Source organism: Barbus barbus (assembly GCF_936440315.1).
Source record: "Barbus barbus genome assembly, chromosome: 23".
Lineage (NCBI taxonomy): Eukaryota > Metazoa > Chordata > Actinopteri > Cypriniformes > Cyprinidae > Barbus > Barbus barbus.
Genome location: NC_136751.1, coordinates 6,185,505 through 6,202,161, shown reverse-complemented (window position 1 = coordinate 6,202,161; position 16,657 = coordinate 6,185,505). Strand labels below are relative to the sequence as shown.

Genomic DNA, 16,657 nt, shown 5'->3' with positions numbered 1-16,657 from the left:
TATTAATAACTAGGCTTTATTTACATCATAACCATGTTTTTTGTCTATTAAAACACTTGAATACATAATTTCTACAATGAGCAGATTTTTCATTTTTGTATTAAGAATCATTTTGATATAAAACATAAAATATCATCTAATTTGACAAGTCTGATGACAATTTTTTTATATATATTGAAAATAACGAAAATCTGTATACTAAATATTTAATATACCAATAATATTTGATATTTGTAAATTAATGTTTTACATTTAAAAATACATGTAAAACATTGAAAATAATTATTCAAGAAGTGAGGAAAATGTGGTATAAATTTTTACCACATAAAACATTTCATCTATAATATTCTATTAATTCTACACATTACATTTATATTTATTATATATAAATTATATTTGTAAATGTAAAAATGTAACTTTTTTCATTATAAAAAATACATTTAAAACCATTCTTTAAAATAATGATTCAAGAAAATATGGTATTAATTTTTGCTTGAGGGTTATATGGCATTTTTATTTGGAAATATCTAGAAAAAATATTTTAAAACATTCTTGCAAATAATGATTCAAAATGTTTGATTCATTTTAAAAATATTTTAGTAACGGATGGTTACACCACATGACAATTTTAGACTCACATTATACAGTTTCCTACAACGTCATTCTACAAATTGACATCATGACAATCTGTTGAGACAATGGGAAAGTCAGAGCCCCGAAGAGCAACAAAGAGAGAAAAGGACAGAAAGTATGAGCGGCAACAGTCATCTGCCCATCATGGTTGAAGTGAAACAGTCTTGTACTTTTAGGACAATTAATATTTCTATAGCTACATCAATCTTTCTGTGAGATTGATTTCAGGATAACTGGTGTAGATTGTGAATGTCACAGCAGGAAGTCATGGAATGAAATCGATAGGAGGTCAGGTGACCCTGTCTGTACTCCCAGACAGACTGCTGATGCGACGCAGACTGCTTGGAGCTTCAAAGTAGATTGCAGCTCAGCTACATCAAGATACTGGTCCCACAGCACACAAGGGGTCCGGTCAAGTCACTCTGAAAGCTCACTTTCATCGATGACCAGATTGATTCCACAAGACAATTACATTTTTCTTCAGTGAGTGTAATCTTACCCTTTTAGGGTTGGGACACTATGAGAACACAACAGAAATATCTTGAAATACTTTGAAAACTTTCCATGAAGACATAGATGGAGGAGAACTTTTTTCTACTGGTCAACTGATATGGCGTTTCAATGGTCGATACCAAAAACGACATTAACTAGAAGGCAAAGAATAGCTGATGGCTGATATGATATTGGTATTTTTTAAAAGTTGTGAATTTTTAAATAAAGTTTGTATTTTATTTAAATAATAATAAAAAAAAAAACTATATTTTATTAAAAAAATATATAACAAATAAGCTTGATCATGGGCTGGCGATTTTGTGGTATTCTGGTACTCATTCTTTATTGTCTTGAAACTCTGAATGATATGCTTCATATTATATGAATGGAGGGTATATGTTCTTTTGAGCCCAACTCATATTATACATTTCGAACTAAGTGGCAGCACTTTTTGTATTTCCTTAAGTCTGGCTGCACAATGAACTCTTATGTAAAGTTCTCGTCATAACAAATATTTGAACCTTTTCTCCCTATATTTTGCCTATGCAATCCTTATTTTGTTATTATTATTATTGTTTATGCTTTTTTATACTCCTTGCATTGTTAAAGTAATTAAGTAAACTAATATACAATACTAATACAGTGCGTGTGTGTGTGTGTGTGTGTGTGTGTGTGTGTGTGTGTGTGTGTCTGTGTGTAAACTAACACACACACACACACAGGCTATTTTACAGAATTGGTGCAAACTGCTGTCCCACAACCAACAACACATTTAAAAAGCATCTAAGTATTCAAATATTAGATGTTTATTAAGATCCTTCTATTATCTATTGAAACCCACAATAACATTTAAAATATTAGTAAACTTAATATATATTAATATATATTATCAATGTATTGTGTAATTTCAATTGGGAGGTGGCTGTCACAAACCCTAACCCCTAAATTTCAACTTATGAAAATGATATTGTATTGTATTTTTTTTTCCATTGTTGTTTTTAAAAGTATCGTTTTGATTATTTTAAAAAGTAAAAATTACTTTTAAATTTTCTTTGTAAATTATGGAACTTTGATCATGGAAAAAAAGTGTCCCGAATTTTTCATGTCACTACTGAAACAGTGTATGTTTTAGTCCATTGGCCATGACTGATTTTAACCACACCCCTAAATGTTTGATCAGGAAATATTCCTGTGTCCCCCTCTCTCTCATAACTACATGGTGAGTAGATAGGCCCCAACATTTTGAGGTAATGTCCTCAAAATACCAAGAAATCTGTGTGTAACTTTAAGGAACGTCACTACCGAACACCTTTTTTTACTGCAATTAAGCACACTTTTTGGGGAGTTATTCCATAACATTTAGTTTTTATATGTGTACAACTGTTCAGAACTGTGCTACCTAACCATGTGCTGATTAGCATCTTTGACCTACGCTCAAAAGTATCTAAAATTGTCACTACCGAATCAGTCACTATTTGGTGGCGTTTCAGTAGTGACATCTTTGTTTTTTTTTGGTGTTATTCCATAAAATTGACAAAAGGGATATAATCTTCATATTTGGGTGAAATAAAAAAAACTGTAGTACAGTTATGTATTTGAGTATGTTTACGTAGTGTTTCAGTATGCAAGTTAAAATTATGTAATGTGATGTGGTTGCTACCAAAGCATTACTGTCACTACTGAAAATGCAGTCACTACCGAAACATGGGATGTTTTGTCAAAAATAAAATATACTGAATTATTAACTAAGATGTTATGATAGTTTTTGGTTCAATGTATATTTAAACTAATGAATCCTTCACTTTGAAATCAGTATGATCAACTTTATGCCTTTTATACACTTTTTGAAAAAATACTTTTTTTCATTAATTTAATATTAAAATTTGGTGTATTAAACATTAGATTTTAAATACATATATTATATATTAAAATGTTTAATAATTCATTCAAATTAATTAAACTATTTTAAATAGACTACAGCAATTAATATTTTGTCACACATTATTTTGTTTAGTTCAGAATCGTGGGAGAAGCGTGATCTCCATTTGAGCCAAAAAAAAATCATGATTCTCAATCTATCCAGAAACCGTGCAGGTCTAATATTATATATATATATACACATATATATTATATTATATATATATATATATATATATATATATATATATATATATATATATATATATATATATATATATATATACACATACATATACATATAATGTTATGTCTCTATGTGACATTGAGTTGTTGTTTGAGTAACTTTGAAAACCAGTCCGTATCTGGTGTGACCACCATTTTCCTCACCCAGTACAACACATCTCCTTCGCATAGAGTTGATCAGGTTGTCCACTCCTCGTCAATGGCTGTGCGAAGTTGCTGGATATTGGCAGGAACTGGAACACTCTGTCGTATACGCCGATCCAGAGCATCCCAAACATGCTCAATGGGTGACATGTCCGGTGAGTATGCTGGCAATGCAAGAACATCCCAATGTTTTCAGCTTCCAGGAATTGTGTACAGGTCCTTGCAACATGTGGCCGTGCATTATCATGCTGCAACACGAGATGATGGTCGTGGATGAATGGCACAACAATGGGCCTCAGTATCTGGTCACGGTATCTCTGTGCATTCAAAATGCCATCAATAAAATGCACCTGTGTTCATTGTCCATAACATACGCCTGCCCATACCATAACCCCACTGCCACCATGGGCCACTCGATCCACAACGTTGACATCAGCAAATCGCTCACTCACACGATGCCATACACGCTGTCTGCCATCTGCCCTGTACAGTGAAAACCGGGATTCATCCGTGAAGAGAACACCTCTCCAAAGTGCCAGACGCCATCGAATGTGATCATTTGCCCACTCAAGTCAGTTACGACGACGAACTGCAGTGAGGTCGAGACCCCGATGAGGACGACGAGCATGCAGATAAGCTTCCCTGAGAGTTTGTGCAGAAATTCTTTGGTTATGCAAACCGATTGTTGCAGCAGCTGTCCGGGTGGCTGGTCTCTCACGATCTTGGAGGTGAAGATGCTGGATGTGGAGGTCCTGGGCTGGTGTGGTTACACGTGGTCTGCGGTTGTGAGGCCGGTTGGATGTACTGCCAAATTCTCTGAAACACCTTTGGAGACGGCTTATGGTAGAGAAATGAATATTCAATTCACGGGCAAGAGCTCTGGTCGACATTCCTGCAGTCAGCATGCCAACTGCACGCTCCCTCAAAATTTGCGACATTTGTGGCATTGTGCTATGTGATAAAACTGCACATTTTAGAGTGGCCTTTTATTGTGGCCAGCCTAAGGCACACCTGTGAAATAATCATGCTGTCTAATCAGCATCTTGATAATCCATCCACCTCACAGGTGTGGCATATCTCGGCAAAGGAGAAGTGCTCACTAACACAGATTTAGACAGATTTGTGAACAATATTTGAGAGAAATAGGCCTTTTGTGTACATAGAAAAAGTCTTAGATCTTTGAGTTCAGCTCATGAAAAATAGGGGGAAAAACAAAAGTGTTGCGTTTATAATTTTGTTCAGTGTAAGTGTCACAGTCTTCAACAATAAAACAAGTTTCGCTTGACTTAGTCTCCGGTTGTAGTTACTCTCAGTCACACCCAGTGTATAATGCCGGCAGTGCTCCGATCCGGTCTAATGTTCCCCTTCTTAATCCCTAGACATTTAACAATCTAAGAAGGGACATAACAATATATATATAGTTACGTCCCTTCTTAGATTGTTTTATATATATATATATATATATATATATATATATATATATATATATATATATATATATACATACATACATACATACACACCCATATATATATATATATATATATATATATATATATATATATATATATATATATATATATATATATATATATATATATATATATATATATATATATATGGGTGATTCTTAGACTATGGGCACTTTTATGTTCTTTGGTCATATTTTTAAAAATACATATACTTTTGGACAAATTCCTCTTTCTTTGTCAAACTAACGATAAAACCACCTTAAAAACTTTTTACTACCTTTCTATTATGATTTTTTCATACTTTTCAACCGCCTTATCAAAATCACTGTTTTCTCCTTGTCGCACACCCAAACTTTTAAGCTTCAACAATGAAAATACAGTTTAAAAATATGATATATCTGGTAACTATTAATGTACCTGAATTAAGCACTAGTAAAATAATCAAAATACATTATAGTATTTAATGTGAGACACCTATCAATATTACTTTTTATACAAAATATAGCTGTCGCAGAGCATTGGTGTCATTTCCACCACAACACAGTAATGTCCCTTTAAAAAGTTTGTGTGAAAGATTGTTTAGGTGGTTTCTATGGAAATGTTCAGTGACGTCAGAGCACATGTTGGACATGGAGGGAATTTCAATTTTCACCAACATATGAAGAAAAATCAAGGTAAATATTGCTTGATCAGTTAATATATTTATTCTACATCATTTCCAAACACGCTGTACCGTCAAGGTTTTTTTAAAAAAAGCTAAAACTTTCAGTTAAATAAGAGTATTTTGCATACATGAAATGCTAAGTTTTAATTCAAAGCTAATCAATGAAGCTATCTTCCATTTTTTCACAAAAAAAACTACAGAAATGTCATTTCCACCACACCGCCTCTGTGGTGGAAATGACATTTATGGTTTCAAAGTACAATTGATATGTTTAATGACTTTGTGAATTGAGTTTAATGAGTGTGATGAGTTTAAGACTTTTTCTAATAAATATCTCTGCTGTTTCTCTTCATTCACGTTAAGTCATTGTCATTTCCACCACCACGTATTTTTAAATAATATTTAAAAGTTCTCATCACACATTAAAAATGTATCCACAATTTATGAGATCATGCTCTACTTAATATAAAAATTCAAGTTATTTATTTTCTAATAAGCTCTTACCCAAACCAACATTAAATTTCAGAGTGTGACAGGTGTACGGTTCGGCATTTGGTCTTTAGGGCAGTTAATTTATCTCATTGACAAATGTATAATTATTGTACATTGTGGAAAACTGGTAAAACTAGTTACAAAAATGATCTTAGACAATTCTTGAGTGGCATACGTTATTCTATATTTAAATAACAGCTGTATATTGAGATGTGGTGGAAATTACATTTGTTCATATTATTATTTTATTTAACAATTTCTCTTGTAATCTAAATTTGTGCTCTTACAGACCTTAAAACTAGACAAATTAATTAAACTTATGAGACTGTGTTACGTGACTTTTGAACAAGTTTTTTTTTTTGTTCAACTTCACAAGGCTAAAAGTGCCCCTAGTTGAAAGTGCCCCCATATATAGTATATAAAGTATTGTAGTGCCTACCATTTTTGTTCACAGAGTGTATCACTGTAAGGACTTTGAACAAAATGCTGGATTCATGTCAAGAGATGGCATTAACATGCAGCCACAGGTTTCATCAACATTCACGTGTCCATGGAATGCAAACCAAAATCATCCGGCGCATTACACGTGTAAATCAATAGCCGTAGCCCTATCATTTCATACCTATGAACATTTCTGTCCATTAAAGCGGTCCATTAGCTAAACAGCCGTAAAGATGCCTTTGTGTAGCTACCTTCCAAAACATCCCCGCTATGGCCAGCTCGCCCAACATTCCTTTTAATCATACAAATAGGGGAAAAATGGCAAAAATTCACCCCATTCCTATTTGGCGATCAGACGGGGATAGGAAAAAGCCAAATTGAACTCCATTATTAGCGTACTTTGCCACATCACAACACATTTAATTAAATTTTTCCCATCAGATTGCTTGGGAAAATAAGAGGAAAAGGTAGCAGGCTAAATGACAGGTTGCTTGTGCGATTGAGAGTACCGAAAGCCTGGAAGCCAACTGTTAGATGCAGATGGTCTGAGTGTCAAGCCAGCACACAATGCACAGAGCAGGACAGGAAGATAATAAACAAAGTAATGACACATAAGGAGAGAACGCAGGAACTAGAGAAGGATAGAAAGAGATGAATGGCTGCAAGAAGAGACAGAACAGAATGAGTGATCAACCCATCAGGGCGTATGAATTCTCAGCACATCTGCTCAGTGCCCACCGAGGGCGAGCGATCTGCATTTTCCTTAATCTCTGACACAAATCACAATTAGTTACTCTGATCTCTTAAAGGGCTGAGCTGAGACCTTTTTGTCTGGAATGTAAGCAAATCTATACAATACATTATGCATGCCGGGCAGGCAATCTCTCTGAGACCTGCCTTGAGCTGTTGAGCTAAATCTGGACTGGGACAGGATATCAGAATGCCCAATGCTTGCTTTCATAAAAGAATGCATTTACTAATCAAAACAATGAATTGTAAGTCCTTCTGTGACTGCTCACATGCTAAAGATTGTAATCGATAGCCGAAAGGTAAAGAGTCGGAGTGGAAGAAAAAAGAGCCTAGAAATCTGTCTATTCTACTCAACTCTGGGTGACTCTTCCAAGGAACTCATATGGAATTTCCAGGGATAGGTCTTGATTAAAATGACAATCCCAGCCATCTGGGACGGTGTGTGGGACATTTGGGATCAAGGAAGGAAACTATTCCTCAGAAAACTAGGAGAACTTTCCATTAAGATGATCTTAGAATGGTTAAGCAGATAGTCTTTAATGGGTTTGACGGAACATTTTATCGCTCTGATGTTGCTCTTTCATAGCTTAGGCGAGTTAATGGACTTCTTGGTTGTGAATCAACTTTCTCAGACGTTCTGCTAAAACTCCCCATGGGAAATAAAAATAGACTCAAATGAGACAACTGTTGATGTACAGTAAGAGTTTAGAGGAAAAAAAAAAAAAAAAAAAAGAGTGTGGACAGCATAGCCCTTATACGTAATTCAGTTTTAAAGGAATTAATATTTGATAAGAATATTTGTATTTGATGAGAAAAGGTCTGAGCGTCTGTTATTGTTCATTTAATGTTCACCAGCATTGGAAAGGTAACTTTGGAAACTTAACAGGTTACAGATTACAAGTTACACTTTTTGAAACGTAATAAGTAGTGTAACTTTTTCAATTACTTAAAGTAATGTAACTGATTACAATTGATTACTTTTCTAAATTTCTCATTATTCATTTTCAAACATTTAAACCAGGAAGGGCTAATCCTACAGTAGTACTCAGCACTGATTACTGTAAGACTTTCAAAATCCTTCATCACTTAAATTAAGATTATAAAAATTACTTTAAAGGACAGTCACCACAAAATCAGACTTTAGCACCTCTTTTTACTTTGAGATCATTGTGAGGTTAAATACTGATTTAAAATCATAAGATTTTTGTTTTTGAAATCAAATCTTTGCATAGCTAGGAATCACTGGCATCTAACAATGCCTTGGAAAAAACCCTTAAAACTTTAGTTTTAGTATTAAAACCTTAATCTTAAAAAATAAAGCAAATACAATGCAAGTTATCGAGTAAGCATCCTATTCTGTGTCCAAAACTGAAACATTGGTGTCTCATATTTTAGAGCAGTCAGTGCAATTTGGGAAAGAAATCTATTAAATCTTTGTGTGTGTGTGTGTGAGTGAATATTCAAATGTAACCCGCTTTGTAATCATTAATATTTTAAGTAACTGTAATTTAATTACACATTTTTTCTCAGTAACTATAACAGATTACAGTTACATTTATTTCATAATTAAATTATGTAACTCTGTTACATGCAAGTAGTTACTCCCCAACACTGAAATTCATAAACAACAAAACAAATTCACAAACAACAGTGTTTATGTGAATACTCTCCAAAGTGGACAGTCTTTAACTAATTGAGTTTGAGTGGGAGATGTTTATTAATTATTAGTTGTTTTTTTTCTAACTTACATGACATGAATTTGTCTGTACTCTGAAAAACTTCCAGTCCAAAATGAGTCAAGTCTGACAACAAGTCCACACAAGTCAGTGAGTGCGAGTCCCAAATCCAAGTACCTGAACTCTCCTTTTTACAGAAGTCTTGTTACATGATTTGACTGGTTTGGATGCTAAATTTGGGACTTTACGGAGAGTAGAAAATGCACCGCTGTAATGAAAATAATCGTTTTCACAACTGCTGCAAGCCAAAATCTAAATCCAAACAAAAAAATCGATTGATCGCACAGCCCTAGTTCGAGTGATTAATGAGATGTCTTCTGAAGCTCCATGAGGTCTTTTTGTCTTGAGAACATTTAAACAGGAGACTTTAGCAAATTTTTGCGTTTGCTCTCCATTTATTCTAATTGATGTCTAGGAGACAGAATTGAGATATTAAAGGAATCTCATTTGTGATTTGTCATATACATCTACAAGACTGAATCAGTATTAGAAGTAGCAGGCCTCAAATCAGCAGTTTACCCCACACTTACCAATGTTGACTTCGTCATCCGTTTCTGCATCACCAATACACTCAAACTGGAACTCCTGTAATGACTGGGAGAACTTCTGCACGGCTGCTGAGAGGTCTGCAACAAACAAAAAGAGATTCGAACCATGAAAGTGTATTTTTACTAGAACTATCATGGTGCATAAAATATCTTAAGCTATGACATTCAATCAAAGACTTTAGAAACACATGAAAGCTAACTAAGAGTCGAAATCAAACCAAAATCAAAGCCACTTGAGTCAAAGGTGTCTCCTATTTTCAACACAACCTTATAGGAGTCTGTATAAAAAGGCAAATACAAAATCTTCACTCCCTGCTGAGAGTAAATGAGTTCTCATTTGGAGTGCTAAATGTACATCTCAGTCATCAAGAGTGGGTGGAAAGGACTTCAGCAGGAAATGCGAAGCAACTCGATCAAAAACGGTAATGAGACTGCAGAGAAAAGCCATTTCATCATGCCTTAAAAGAGGTGATAGACCCGAGTGCTCCTCCAAATACCAACAAAAGCTCTCTGACAAAGAAAACTCAGGTTTTCTCATGACTTTTTCCTTAATCTTCTATTTGGAAAAACGCAGGATTGGAAAATGGCTCTTTCAAGCTTAAGAGCATACGATTTGTCAAAAGAGCAATACGTAGGCATTCACAATGTGGCAGGGAGGAATACTAACTTTGCACTTTTGTTTTGGTAAATTTTTCATTGACCATCTATCAAGAAAGGCCATGAGGATGAATTGTAATGCTTATTACATAGACCAGCATTAATATACAGACTGAAACTGATCTGCCACAAGGGTGGCTTGTAATTCCAGAAAGATCAAAAGTTGATTCCATACAATTCACAATCTTATGACTGCTTTGCTGTTAATTTCAACGTAAGTCTAATTTGGGGCCTTATGGCTCGCTTTGGTCAAATCTATCAATAGCATTAACACTGAACACTAAAAAATAGCTGAGAGGACTGAAAAGAGAACGGTCATATTTCCTCGTAATTTGCACTAGATGACTTTAATTTTCTTCCATTTCTGCTTTTTGTGCATCATTCAGTTGCATCTAACAATTTGTGCTCATTTTCTGCCCACTTTTTGACTTAACAAGGTCCAGAGCAGACAGAAATAACATTTCTGTAACTTCTGGCTTTTTGAATCTCACGTATCAAACATACATGCAGAATGCAGAGTTCAGGGAGGATACGGAGAACACTGCAATCTCACTTATAGTAAACACTGGAACATTCCACTTACAGGGTTCAATTCTAATGGCTACAGATTCTATGTGGATAAATTAGCCATGATTCCTAACTAAAGAAAACATTGCAGCAAAGGGCAACAGGATGTGATGTGATTTTTCCCACATCCCATAAAAACAACAGTGCATCATCCACTTCTGTAGCATTTGTTCCCCTGAGGTCACAATTTTAGTCAGTGTTTCTTGCACACAAAACAGAAGTTAGAAATTTACTGTGCGCTATACACTAAAATAGTTTTCATAACAATTTTACTCCCTTTTTTAGCATGTAAAATTAACTAGGTTGCATCTTCTGCATTTAAGATCTATATAAATTAAACTTTTCATGATTGACTAGTGTAATCAGAAATGGTTATAAATGAGTAATGACATCCAATTATATTATTATTCTCAAAGTGATTGAGAATGACATTTAAATGCTACATCAATCCTTCAATTGAAATTAATTTGAGTTGAGGTTGCAAACAGGATGTAGAAATTTGATAACAGTATATAAGAAAACAAAATGAAAATCAACGAAAAAACTAGAAATGCTAAGTTTGTCAAAAAACAACAACTTTGTAACGTGCCAATGAATGTTTGAAACGTGACATTTTATAGAAATCTGCATTGAGTTTTCATTGTTCAGTTATGAAATAAATTAAAGTAAATTAAATTAACACAACATTTCATGTTTTCCTTTGTCTTTGGAGTATTACAAGCTTTTTGTGGATAAATAAGATCTGTAAAGTTGCAAAGATTAAACCCAAAGAGATATTCTTTATAAAAGTTAAGACTCTGCCACGCCCCCCTAAAACGGCTCATTCAAACACGCCCCCACGTCTATGTCACTGTGTGGGAAGATTTGCATAACACCGCCTAAACATATATGCAATGAAAGAAGGCGTAACTTTTATTCTCACTGTAGTATTGTTGTTGCCGCTGCCATGTCCTGGAGACGCTGTGTTTCGTTGTGAAAGCGAAAGTACTTTTTTGGCCTTCCAAATAAGTACACAACTAGAAATCAGTGGTTAAGTTACAACACTGTTCCAGAACAGTACAACGCAAATATTTGAGTGTGTGCAGCGCATTTTATGGAGGACTGTTTCCTGAACCTGGGAGAGAGTAGCCTTCAATGTGAACACTATGAATGGCTGTGAAAAATATAAAGTGGGGCAATTCCAACGACGAAAGAACAGTCTGGTGCTTCACAGCCTGTAAGTACATTTCGATATTTAAAGAATTTGCTACTGACTATTCAAACACGAGTTTTGAGAAGTGTAGAGTAGTGCTTGTTTGCCGGTTCTACGATCACAAATGCAGACATGGTGTGGCGCAACGTGTAAAAAGACTGTATGAGTCATTATAATCAGTAATTATGTCCTCACTGAATGCAACAAATGCCTTGTTTATAGTGGGTATTATTGTTTTAGTCTCATCGCACCGGCATCAAAATACGGTAAGGGGCGTAACAATTCCATCACACGCTTGAGGTATTCGGCAAATCACAACCCACTGGATAGCTGGCCAATCAGAGCACACCTCGCTTCTCAGAACGATGATCTTTGTAAAAATTGGCGTGTTTCAGAAAGGCAGAGCATAGAGGAGCAAGAATAATGTGCAGCATGTGGAAAATAATGTGTTTTTTGAACCTTAAACCACATAAACACATTGCATTACACCAAATACACAAAATAATGTTCTTTTTAGCAACATCATATGACTCCTTTAACACTTCCAGAAGGCATTACTTGTGTTGAATCTTTTGAATTCTGAATTAAATTTCTCTTCCTGTCATTCCAATTCAACATCTTATGGGGTGTGGCCAATTAAAATTAAATTCATGATTTGAAAGGGAGCTAATATTTAAAAGGGATAATTCACGCCAAAACTAATCATTTACTCAAACTAATCACCCTCAAGTAGTTCCAAACCGGTATGAGTTTCTATCTTCTGCTGAACACAAAGATGATACTTTGAAGAACATGGGTAACCACACAGTCCCTTTGACTTTCATAGTATGGAAAAAAAATAACTAAATAAATAAAAAAAATACTATGGAAGTCAATAGGGACCACTTTTGCCCAAGCGTGACAGCAACAAACTAAACCCCTCATCTCACCTTAGTAGAGCAGTGAATCCATGTACCCTAGAAACCATGTCCAACACAAGAAAATGCTTAAGTCTAGGCATAGCTTCTAACTGAGATAAACAAGAATTTAATCCAATATCAGGTTTTATCTGTGGCCTTATGCGTCACCCAAGCACTGAGAGCACATAACAAGGTTATCCACCGATGTGTTGAGTGAGCATGTATATCATCTCATGCCATGCACCACCTCTGAGACTCCAGGGTGCTGGTCAATAATCTGTTTGAGATGTGAGTCTGCTCAGTCAAGCTGAATGAGCCCCATCAATAATGCAGTGCCCTTCACCTCTCGTACGACAGACAGCATCACGACTGCAGCGCTGATCCACAACCACAGTACTTTCCTAAAACCTTCACTGAGAGCATTAATGTCTAATAGGCCTGGCTTTACACGGGATCAGAGGTTGAATAAAATGGACGCGGATGTCTTTAAGGGGAGAAGGGGGAGGACACCTGCTGCTGTCCAATGCTCTAACGCTCCCACTGCTCTAACACCTGGAAAATCGCACCTGTGCCACTGAGGTCTCCCTAGTGGCCATTTTGCTTCCTTTTCCCTCCTGTATTACCTCAGCTCTCCAAACTGTCTCTTTATCTCTATAGGTAATGGCTTGTAGATCTGCTGTCCATCTCCACAGAGCTGTCACTTTGAGCTGCTGTCGTTTCTTCCTCTCGCCCATTAAGTGTAGAACATGCCGTCCATCACAACATGCCGCCTTCGTACCTTCAGGGAATCGCTGAGCTGGGATTTGTAAATGGGGTGTTCTTGGCTCTGTTTCAAACCTTAGTGCAGTGGCAGCGTTTCACAAAACCTTAGGGTATGGCATGCTCGGGGTTGGGTGGGGTAATAAATATATAAATAAATAAATAATCACACACTGAAGCACTGAAATATAGGGGGGGGGGATTTTCATCAGTAATTAAACACTTGTTAGAGTCGGTATTGTGGTTTTATCAGACACTTGCACTTAACATTATAAGAAAATCAAGCTCAAATGGAGTTAACAAGGTTTTTGACCAGCGAACAATGGAGATCTGTGTTTTGTCTGTCTTTAGAACAGCTGTATCTGAGTGCATCACGGTTTCATCAACTTACAGGTTATAACGTTTATTGTAGCTATCTGGGCGCTTAGTTTTTCTTCTTGTTTAATACACTTGGCCAAAATCTCATGATATGAAGCGCTATATACACAGGATATTTAAAATGTACACATGTATATTGGCTACAACTAGACAGCGAATGTAACTCTTCTCCACTCTTCAAACACACAAAAATTTAGCCTTTAGTTAGCCAGACATAGTGTTTAAGCAAAGAAAACAATGTTCTTATTCAAACATAAGTTATTTATTTCCCTTGCATTGCGAACAAGCGGGAGATCTGTCTCCTCCAGGCTGAGCGCGGCACGTCAATCTGAATGGAGGCGGCGTGAAGTTACGAGGTTTCGCTGATAGTTTGAGGATCCAATGGTGTTACGAAGTTTTACCGACAAGCTTTTCATTGGTTAAATATTTGTATAACCCTCAAACAGACATAAGGAAGACCATTAGCACTGATTTAAAATGATAATAACGAAATATTATAGAGATATGAAGTTTGGATAATTTTCCACGGCACACCTGGCTGGGCTAAGGTATGGCGACTACCATACGGAAACGCCGCCCCTGCCTTAGTAAGCAGCTGCTTTCTAAGTCAGCATCCTAGTCTAAATGGAATATAGATTGAAATAGAAACAACTTTGTTAATAGTCTTTCATGTGTAGAGATCGAGCGAAAATGGATTTACTGATATTTTTCTCAGACATCTTTTTCTTTTTTTTTTGGAAATTGGATATCGGATCCATATTTAAAGGGATTTAATTACTCATCCTCGTGTCGTTCCAAACCTGTAAGACCTTTGTTCATCTTCAGAACACAAATTAAGATATTTTTGATGAATTCCGAGAACTCTCTGACCCTCCCATAGACAGTGGATGTGTTGTTTACATTCAGATCAAAATGTAAACAATGTATCCGTGTACATACGTTTTTTATGTATGTGATACTCTCCAAAATGGGTGACGCGGAGGAGACAAATTGTTGAATAAAGTTATTATTTTTGTTTTCTTTGTGCACAAAGTATTCTCGTAGCTTCGTAAAATTGCGGTTAAACCACTGATGTCACATGGATTATTTTAACAATGCCCTTTCTACGTTTTTGGACCTTGATCGGGTTAGGATCCTTGCTGTCTATGGGAGGGTCAGAGAGCTCTCGGAATTCATCCAAAATATCTTTATTTGTGTTCTATTTTAAGATGAACGAAGGTCTTACAGGTTTGGAACAACATGAGGGTGAGTAATTAATGTCATAATTTTAACTTTTGGATGAACTAGCCCTTTAAAACACATCTACATGCAATGTTGCCTTAGATTTTGACCCATACTAGTAATGTTCTGAGGAGCCTAATTTTTCTCGATCTTTTTCAACAGCATTACTATGATGCCTAAAGATGTTCCCTAGGTAGGCATCTCAATAGGTTTTGGACATCTCTTCATTTAGACATCTGGTGTAATGAACACACTGCCAAGAGTAACACTAGCTGTTCTCACCACTGCATGATGGGACATATGCCAGTCAGAACAAGTACAAGATTTTACATAATTGCATAAGTTCACACTGGGTTTTAATAATAAATCAGTAAGAATAAGATAGAATACTGGATTCAAGAAGGATGACAGGGCAGTGTGAGCTGTCACAAAGCATTTCACACTCAAACTGACTCGCAAAAGCTGCAAATGATCATAGAACCAGCTGGAACCACTCCCTATAACACACAGAGACACTATGTGTCATTACCTCCAAGTTTCAAGGGTAGAACAGAAAAAAGAAAATTCCCTTACAAGACAATACAAGCTCAAAGGGCAAAACTAGATAGCAGAAGAGGAGCATGTTCAGAGGACATTTCTTAAAAGGTCACATACATCCACCATGCTGCCTCTCAGACCGTTACATTTGAGGATGGACATTTTCTCTCTTACATTCGCTCTCATTTAACTTTAAATAGTTCACTCAATACTGAAAATTCAGTCATTATTTACTCGCTCTCATGTCATTTCAAACTTGTATGGTAATTTTTCATATTTATGGAACATAGAAAAATCTCCACTTGCTTCTTTCATACAATATTCATAGACTAGTCTCTTCTGATGCCATAATAACGATTTGTTTGAGGAACAGTCCAAAAAGTAAGTACTTATTCAGAAATATACAAAAATATATCATAGTTGTGATAGGAGATCATCATATGGTCTCAGAAGACTTGGAATATAACACATGGATGTCATACTACTTTAATGGTGCTTTTCTGTCCTTTTTATTGGAGCTTGACAGACTTGTCACTGTATGGAAAAAGTATGTGTGAAAATCTCTTTGTATTCTACAAAAAATAACAGTACAGGCACTTGGAATAACATGAGGGGAAGTAAATAATGACAGAATTTCCATATTTTGTGTGAACTATCCCTTTAAACATGATCCAATGTGCACAGAACATGCATGTCGCCACTTAGCAAGATTCCTGTTATGACATTAACAAGCACAATGCATCTGGCATGCAATTTTGCAGCGAGTGTAATTACAGGGCATGCTGTGAAACCTGGCAGCAGTGGCAGTGTGCACATATGACGGGCTTCCAGCCTGCTTTTATCACAGGTTTCATCTGATGTCACACCTCCACACAGCCTGCCATGGAAGAGTGCCTCCATAGCTCACTGCCT

At 35.8% G+C, this 16,657-nt stretch overlaps 1 protein-coding gene across 4 annotated transcripts in view; it reads right to left on the bottom strand.

The window, feature by feature from the left end:
* The window catches only part of LOC306842958 (rho GTPase-activating protein 42-like), a 111,663-nt gene that overhangs the window by 74,615 nt on the left and 20,391 nt on the right, over positions 1–16,657 (bottom strand). For all 4 annotated transcript variants that reach the window (XM_079374186.1, XM_079374187.1, XM_079374188.1 and 1 more), the window contains exon 2: positions 9,518–9,613. In XM_079374186.1, coding sequence (XP_079230312.1) covers positions 9,518–9,613 — 96 coding nt within the window. The remainder of the gene's footprint in view (positions 1–9,517; positions 9,614–16,657) is intronic.